This window comes from Nannospalax galili, unplaced genomic scaffold (assembly GCF_000622305.1).
Source record: "Nannospalax galili isolate Female #2095 unplaced genomic scaffold, S.galili_v1.0 scaffold28, whole genome shotgun sequence".
NCBI lineage: Eukaryota > Metazoa > Chordata > Mammalia > Rodentia > Spalacidae > Nannospalax > Nannospalax galili.
Window position 1 is genome coordinate 1,049,962 of NW_008359594.1, and position 9,425 is coordinate 1,059,386.

Consider the following 9,425-nt stretch of genomic DNA (forward strand, 5'->3'; position numbering starts at 1 on the left):
ATAGATAGATAGATAGATAGATAGATGAGAGATAGATAGATAGATGATAGATAGATAGATGATAGATAGATAGATGATGATAGATAGATAGATGATAGAAGGAAAGATGACAAAACACAGCCAAGCATGTGGTGCCAGCACTTGGGGGGCTGCAGCAATGGATCCTGCGTTTGAGACTAATAGCTAGCTTTATAACACGGCAAGACCCTGTCTCAAGAATTAAAAAAAAAAAAAAACTACAGAATGCATTTCTTACCACATGTCGTGCATCCTGAGCCTACAAAAAATGTTTCCACCAGACATGATGGTGCACATCTGTAATCCCAGCATTTGGCAGGCTGAGGCAGAAGGACTGCCTCAAGTTCAAGACTAGCTTTGGCTACATAATGGGTTCCTGGCCAGCCTTGGCTATAGACCTTGGCTAAGACCCTGTCTCAAACAAAACAAAAAAGTGTTCGGTTCTCAGGAGACAGTCCCCAGTGCTGGATGTCCTGTAACTCTCTTGTTGCCTTTTCTCATTTCAGGTAACTCAGTACTTACTGGACCAATCTTTTGTAATGGATGAAGAAAGTCTCTATGAGTCTTCTCTCCGAATAGAACCAAAACTCCCCACCTGAAGCTGAAGCCAGCGCAGCCCCAGCCGCTCCTGTGGACACCTGCTATATGATATTGTACATATTCGTTTGGTTCCTCTGGGTTTTCTTCTTCAGTATGTGCTCCTCCAAGAATACAAATCCATTCTTGTTCTTAGATTCCCGTAGAACCGGAATACGAACTTCTGCACCAGCTCAGACTCTGCCCGCCCCCACCCCCTGCAGAGCCTGTTTCTTCAAACAGCTGTACTCCCTGTCAGCCCTCGCAGGCCCTAAATCCAATCCAGAGAGGAGACAGAACCCACGTGTCCCAAGTCCCAACCTCCAGTCCCGCTTCGTCCGTCCCAGCCCAGGCCTCTGGGTCGGCTCCGCCACCCAGGCATCCTCCCAGCATGTTCCATGTAGTTGTTATAACTGGGTAGGGGGAGGAGGGAGGGGGGAGGGGGAAGCCACACCCGCAAGTCAGGTCATTGACACCTCTTCCCGCTGATGGTGATGCCAATTTCCAAAGCAGCTTCTTCAGCCAAAATCGCAGGTCTCAAAACTCCCCGTTTGTCTCCCAGTAAACCTGGCTGGAAGGGAGTCCTGTCAGCTGAGAACCATGCCCCTTGCACCAATGTCGCCACTTCCAGCACCATGCTGCTCCCTGCTCTAAGATTAATACCAGATAGCATGAAAAGCAGGCTCAGTAGGAGTGGACACGGCCCTAGAACTTCTCAAGGAAAATGGAGTCACAACACCAAGTCAGGGCGACCTTGACCTACCGCTGCCCAGCATCTACTTGGGGGGGGGGGGCGGCGGGAACAATGTCATTTCTCTTTCAGCCGCCTAACAGTCACTACAAGCTTATACTGAGATGCTCTAAGTCTGTATACCTTGTGATAATTAGTCCCACGATGTAGAATTAGGAAATTAATAACCAAGTGTTTTTATTGCATATACTGTAGTCCTGTCTAAATGCCTTCTAGCAGGAATATAGTAACGTAGTGCTTATTCTGTGAATACTACCACGAATTTTTTACATTGTACAGTAGAGAGAACACAGGTTCACTCAGAAGTGGCAGGCATGCTCCACTACAACAGACAGACACTTTTGCTGTAAGCAATACCTAGTGGTATGAGAATTCTATTTCAAGTCCTAAAATATTTCAACTTACAGCTTGTTTGGAAAAAAGAAAATTTCCATTTTTTGTAAAACTATATGTTTCCTGATTACCTCTTGCTAATAAATCTATTCTATCTCAGGGTGAACAGTGAGTTTTGATGGGTTTCATTCACTCACCCAAGGAGTACTAGATGAACGCTTGCTTGTTCCTGACCAGGCCCTGGGCTGGAACCAGAAATCCAGAGTGAGAGGGTCACACCCTCCCTGCTTTGGGAACCAGTAGTAGTCTGACCAGGTTGACTGTTCCTTTACTTATTGTACCAAAAACAGACCATATCTGCCAGAGCTACATAGTGAGACCCTGTCTCAATAACAACCACCCAAAAAAGCCATAAAGAAAGAAAAAAACAATGGGTTAAACCATTTGCTTTACTTTCTACAATTCTAAGTTGACTGGGCCCCACCAGCAGCTCTTGCTTGAGAACTCTTATGAAGTATAGCCAGTCATGTAGCCAGGGCTACCATCATCTGAAAGCACCACTGAACCAGGTATCCAAAATGGTGGCCTCACACAGCCGGAAGTTGATGTTTGCCAGGGGCTGCTTGGAGTTGTCAACAGGATCATCCACACATGTGGCCTCCTCATGTGACCTGGGCTTCTCAAGATGTGGCAGCTGTGTCCCAAGAGTAACCACTCCATCTCAAGAAGAAACTGCAAGGCTTCTTACAAGCCAGACTCAGAAGCTTCAAACTGTCACACAACATTCTGTATCACCAGAATGAAGGTCAAGCACCAGGAAGAGGTATAGGTACTTCTCAATGGGAAGAGAAGAAAAAAAATGTATAGCCATTTTTAAGTGACTAAAGAGACAGTATTTAAGCCATGCTGTCAGGGACCGGTACAGAAAATACCTTGTGAACACCAAGGAGGAACAGCCAGTGTGCTGGGATAAAGCTGAGGAGCGTGATAAAGCTCCACAGAGACGTGAGGATGTAGAGTGAGGAAAGAAGACTCGGCAGGCAGAGAGGGTGGAAAGGGACCTTGCAGAAGGACCTGCTTATGCCAGAGAGAATTTACATGTTTGAGAAATGCTAGCATGAGTGCGCAGGGTGTTCAGGTTACTGGAAAATAGATGGAGGTAGACTAGAGGAAATCAAGCCATAGGAAGCCTGGAGGGAGGTAGGCAACACGGCTCAGTGGGCAAAGGTATTTGCCACCAAGACTGACAACCTGAGTTCCATCCCTAGGACCCACATGGTAGAAGGAGAGAACTGACTCCTGCAAGTTGTCCTCTGAACTCCGCATACACGCTGTGACATATGCACATGTGTGCATGCTTACAAGCACACACACACACCAAATAAATAAATAATAATATTAATTAATTAATTAATTGATTAATTAATTAGAAACCCAGGGGAAAGGCTTCCCAAAGAGGGGGGCACCCAAGGCTGGGGAGATGCGAAGTGTCTGCAGATATAGCTCCCCATAAAACCCCCCAGGAACGACAGAGGAAGATGAACAGAGATCACCAAGTGGGAAAGACCTGAATGCTACCCCCTAGAGAAGGCAGGCTGTTACCACATGATCCCTTCATTGAGAGTTCTGGCCCACCAGCCATCTCAGAAGTCTTCTCACTATCGCCCATGACCACTGCCATCAGTCACAGATAAGAAGCCTACTACAAGATGTGATCCACTTCTGGTGCTTTCTGAGGCTGCTTTTCCTGGGACCTGCAGCCAGCTTCCTCTGTAACTGCTCTCCTCTTCCCGCCATGCAGTGTTCCTCCTCACTCCCATTCATGCTGGGACTAAAGGAAAGGCAGAGTGGAGAGAGAGGGGTCTCCAAGGGATAAGACCTAGAGTTAACTGCCAGCTTCACCACCAGGATAGTTCATCTTCATTGTCAACTTGACTGGACTTGGAATCGCCTAGAAGACACACATCAGGGGGAGGTGTTTCCAGAGGTCTAAGTGAAGAGGAAAGATGTGACCCTGCATGTGGGTGGCTGAATGCCAGTGACGTAGCTAAGTGGAATATTTAAGGAAGACATGGATTTTAATCCTTGTTTTCTCCCTCTGTCTCTGTCAGCAACTCTTAGCTGACAAGTTTGTGGTTGGGACTCTAACACAGCTAACTAGAAACAATGGCCTTGGGTCCTGATGAAACTTCTTCTATTCTGTTTGTCTCAGATGGAGACTTCTGCAATGATTTTCAGACAGAGGATTTTTTTTAACATTTGTTTTCTTTCTAAATTTATAATAATTTGCCTAATTTTGAGGCTGTGGGTTAGTTTCCTTCCCACTGTAACCCAATGCCTAAGATATAAAAGGTATGTGCTATTTCCCCTTGGGGCTCAGAACTTTGAGACAGGAGTCTCTCTCTGGAACAAGGCTGCAGCCTAGATAAAATACCTGCTTCCTGTATGTTCTGCGTGTCCTTCCTGATCTTTCCTGAAACACCAGGACTAAACACAAAGGAGGAAAGGAGGAAGCCAGCTGAGCCCCAGCCTTCATCTATCTCTGCTTCCTGACTGGACTGATGTGACCAGCTGCCTCACACCTCTGCCACCATGCCTTCCCTGCCCCAATGGGCTGTATCTCCTGAGCTATGAGTCAAAATAAACCATTCCTCCCTTAAATTGCTTTCTGTCAGGGATTTGTCACAGCAACAAGAAAAGTCACTAATACAAGACTTGCTGGATAGATGAGCTCTCAGAATCTCAATGTCTTCATCTGAAAACCTGAGGGTGAAAAGGGGATCGCCTTACTAGAAGAATTAAATGAGCTAACAACAAACCAAGCAACACTGATATGAAAACCCCAAATCAAAAACTCCCCAAAATGGGGCTGGAAAGATGACTCAGTTGTTAAGAACAATGGCTGTTCTTGCAGAGAACCTGGCTTCTGTTCTCAACACCCACATAGCAGCCAACAACCATTCTAACTCCAGTTCCAGTGGATCTGACGCTCTCTTCTGCCTTCTGTGGGCTTTGTATGCACATGGTATACTTACATACATGCAGGCAAAACACTCACACACATAAAATAAAATAAGTAAATCTTTAAAAAATAAAATGCTCCAAAGTCCAAAACGTCTTGGTTGCCAGCTGATTCCATGAGTAGAAAATTCCATATTTGATCTCATGAGATGGGTCCCAGTCAAAAGCCTACAAGCTATGCACATAAGGTACATATGAAATCAAAACAAATTTCATGTTTAGACTTGGGTTTCATCCCCAAGACTCTCATTAAGTATATGCAAATTTTTCAAAATACAGAAAATATTCAACATGAAACACTTCTGGTCTCAAGTACTTCAGATAAGGGAGACTCGTTGTAAAGTACTTTACACAGGTGTGGTGAGCCAGGTGTGGTGGGGTTCACCTATAATCTCAACACTCAGGAGACTGAGGCAGGAGGACAGAATAGTCAAGCCTGGGCAGAAGAAGGAGAAGGAGAAGGGGGGAGGGGAGGAAAAAAAAGAAGAAGAAGAGAAAGAGAGGAGGAGGAAGAGAAGGGAGAGGAAGAAGGGGAAGGGGGAGAAGGAGGAGGAGGAAGAGACAGGATTAAGGAGATACTCGGTCAGTAAAGTAGTTGCTACGCAAGCATGAGGACCTGAGTTCAATCTCAGAACCTATGTAGATGCCAGGCACAGAAACACATTCCTATGATGCCAATGCCTGGGAGGCAGAGACAGAGGCAGATCCCTGGGGCTTGCTGACCAGCCAGTCTAACCAAATTAGTGAACCCTAAGCAAGTGAGAGACCCTGCCTCAAAACACAAAGCAGACAGCACCCAAAGAATGACACCTGAGGTTGACCTCTGGTTTCCACACCTATGTGTGAGCCTACACCCACCTGCCCCCAATACATACACACACACACACACACACACACACACACACACACACAAAATAAATATAGTGGAAAAAAAAAGCTGGATGGTCTTTTCTTATAAAAGGGGAAGAGCAGATAGAACAATAGGAAAAACAGTTGCTTCATTAGTATCAGGTGACTTGGGGTGTGAGGATTAAGACAAAGGGAACTTCATTACACTGTAACCAGTCTATAAGAATTTGGTTTTCATCTCTCCTTTCTCCTGTACTTTTTGTTGTTGTTGTTTTGCAGGTGAAATAAATAACTTAGTTTGGGTTTTGTGATATGAAACCTGAATGTGAGTGACTCTAATTTGGTTTGCAGTCTAGTCTGTTGGGACCCAGGGAGAACCTAAACAATGGCCTCCTGTAACTTTTATTCAATGGTCTGTTATAAGACGGCAGGAAGGGAGAGCAACTCAACACTTTAAAGTAGCAATTATCAAGGGGTGGGTGGGATTCAGAGACAATTTTAATTGTCACAGTCGGAGAAGGGAGCTATGGCATTTATTAGACCAGGATGAAGCTCAGCATCCTATAGAGCACAGGATGGCCCCACTACAGTGAATTCCCTGCCTCCAAACAGGCTGAGATTGAGAACCTCTGCTCTAGAGCCAGACTGCTCAAGTTCAAATCCAAGCTTCACTACATAGCCGGTATGACCTCAGGCAAGTTACAGAACCACCCTATGCCTCAGTTTCTCCATTTGTAAAATGAAGATAGGGATGGTACCTGCCTGGTAATATTATCGAACTTGGAATCACTCTCTGTATCCCCAGAAGTCAAGTTTGGTCACCTGCCCCCAAGAAGCCAATTAAAACAGCCAAATTAATAGTAAAAGGAAGAAAAAGGAGATTTATTCAGTGTGGCCACATCGAGAAGATACACAGAGATTGAGCGCCCCCCCCCCAAGTCCATCTTTTAGGTCCTCAAGTGAGATTAAAGTTTAAATAGAAGGCTAGGGATATGCACTTCTAAGCCGTCCAGGTATGGCCCTGCCCATCACTGACCCATCATTGTCTGGGCTTCAGTTTGATCTGGCAAGGTGGTCTGCCAAGTTGTAAATCTCTTTCTGTGAGAGAAGCTCCCTCACTGGCTAGTGGGATCCCTGGGGAAATTCCCATTTCTTGATGTCCATTATTTCATTAATCTGATAGCCAGATTGAGGGACACAAGAGTCTCTTTAGATTATCTTCACGTCTGCCAGGGCAGTTGCAGTAAGCTGCTGAGAAGAATGAACCAACTGTTAAAGCTCAGGTGATTGCACAGGGCAAGGTTTGATAACTTGTTCATAAAATACCCAGAGGCCTCAGTAGTAAGCCCTCTGCTGGGCACTCCTGACCTAGCAGTGAGCAAGCGCAGTCCCTGCCCTACATTCTAGTGAAGGGTGGAAGGTCCGTCAATTTTCGTAAATTTTTAAAAAGTACCCAAGACAGAATCCCAAGTACCATGAGGACCTGAGTAAGGTGCTGCTGAGGCTGACTGGGGCTGGATTCTCTTGACCTGAAACCTGGATTGCTGTAGTTTAGGTCTTAAATGTCCCTCAAAGCTTATTTGATGGAGGCTTGGCTCCTCACAGCAACATGGTTGGGAGGGGATGGGAACTTCGAGAGGTAGGGCCTAGAAGATCTCCCCAGCAACTGGAGACATACTTGAAAGGGACAGTGGGGCCCAGGCCCTTCCTCTTCCTTTTTCCACTTCCTGGAGCACAAGGTGAGAAGTTCTGCTCTGCCACCTGCTCCTACCAGGATGTATTACCTCATCCTAGGGCTACCAGTCACCAATAGGAACCTCCAAAAGTGAATGAAAATAAAGACTTTTCTTGCCATGAATAGATTATCTCAGGCATGGATGACAGAAAACTATGATACCAGCACAGTACGATGGCACACACCTGTAATCCCAGCACTCAAACGACGAAGACAGGAGAATCAGGGATTCAAGGTCATCCTAGTCTAAATAACAAGTTCAGAGCTAGCCTGGGCCACCTGAGACTATCTCAAAAACATAGAAATAGGGCTGGCAAGATGGTTCAGTGGGTAAAGGCACTTGCCACCAAGCCTGAGGATCTGAGTTTAATCTCAGTTGGAAGGAGAGAAAACTCCCATAAATTGTCCTCTGATTTCCACACATGCCATGGCATGTGCCACACACACACACACACACACACACACACACACGAATAAATAAATGCAATTTTTAGAGAGTGTAAGTATTTAAATTTAAAATAGAATAAATAAAAAACATGATGGTCACCAGGTGTGGTGGCACACGCCTTTCATCCCAGCAGGCAGAGGCAGGCAGATCTCTGTGAGATCAAGGCCAGCCTGGCCCACACACTGAGTTCCAGGCCAGCTGGGGCTACAAACAAACAAAAAAAAAACCAGAAAAAACATGACGGTCACTGTTCATGATCATCTTGCACCTAAATGCAGACATCTCTGGTCAGTTCTCTGGGCTGGGGGCAGGCACCAGGTGGTTCTTCAAAGTTAGGTAAGCAAAAGAAACATCTGCTTTGGATGTAAACCTCAAGAGGCTGCCAAAAAAACTTCAGCAAGGGCGCTGGAGAGATAGCTCAGTGGTTAAGAGCACTGACTGCTCTTGCAGAGGACCTGGGTTCAGTTCCTAGCACCCACATGGTGGCTATGAACTGTCCTTAACTCCAGTTCCAGGGGAATCCAAAGCCCTCTTCTGACCTCCACGGCATTGAACAACACGGGTGCTGGAGTTACAGGCAGGCCACCACACACACCCAGTGTTTATGTGGGTGCTGGGGATGGGAATCTCTGGTCTTCACCCTTGCATAGCAGGTGTTTTGACCACTGAACCATCCCCCCAGTCTGTAAATATCTGTGCTGGATAGCTTTAGTGTCAACTTGACACGCCTGGGTTGAGGGAGCCTCAATTGGGGAATTTCCTCTATTGGACTGGCCTGTGGCCATGTCTGAAGGGCATCTTCTTGATGAGTGATGTGGGAGGGCCCAGCCCACTGTGAGTGGTACCACCCCTGAGCAGATGGGCCTGTGTTGCATAAGAAAGCAGGCTGAGCAGGAGCCAGGGAAACAAGCCAGTAAGCAGCATTCCTCCATGGCAACTCCTGCCTCCAGGTTCCTGCCCTGAGTTCCTATCTTGGGCTCCCTGATGAACTGCGAGCGACCTGGGAGATGTAAGACAAATAAACCCTTTCCTCCCCAAGTTGGTACTGGTCAGAGTGTTTTGTCACAGCAGTGAAGAAACAAACTAAGACAATATCCTTTAATGCAGTATTTCTAAAAGCCAAAATTCATATGAAAATCAGCAGTGCACAAGATGTCAAACTTGTAAATAAGGCAGGATCAGCAGCACTGTTGTTGCGACCTGGGAGATGTAAGACAAATAAACCCTTTCCTCCCCAAGTTGGTACTGGTCAGAGTGTTTTGTCACAGCAGTGAAGAAACAAACTAAGACAATATCCTTTAATGCAGTATTTCTAAAAGCCAAAATTCATATGAAAATCAGCAGTGCACAAGATGTCAAACTTGTAAATAAGGCAGGATCAGCAGCACTGTTGTTTCCCTTTCCTCTCAGGATCCAATATGGCTGACACAGGGGCCTGGTGGTCCTGTCAGTGACGTACAAAATGCATCTTGTTCAAGAAAGGAAACGGGGGCTGAAGAGATGGCTCAGCGGTTAAGAACACTGTTCTTACAGAAGACCTGGGTTCGAATCCTAGCACCCACATGACAGCTAACAGCTGTCTGTAACTCCAGTTCCAGGGGACCCAACAGCCTCTTCTGTCCTCCTCGGGCATTGCACGACACAGGTGCACTTACCTACATGCAGGCATAACACTCATACACATAAAATAAAAA

The 9,425-nt window shown here is 46.1% G+C and overlaps 1 protein-coding gene across 2 annotated transcripts in view; it reads left to right on the forward strand.

Moving 5' to 3' along the window:
* Rasgrf1 (Ras protein specific guanine nucleotide releasing factor 1) overlaps nucleotides 1-1,841 on the forward strand; it is a 123,769-nt gene extending 121,928 nt beyond the window's left edge. For both annotated transcript variants that reach the window (XM_017795673.1, XM_017795674.1), the window contains one exon: nucleotides 525-1,841. In XM_017795673.1, the coding sequence (XP_017651162.1) occupies nucleotides 525-617 (93 nt within the window). In that variant the 3' untranslated portion in view covers nucleotides 618-1,841. The remainder of the gene's footprint in view (nucleotides 1-524) is intronic.
* The last annotated feature ends 7,584 nt before the right edge of the window (nucleotides 1,842-9,425 follow it).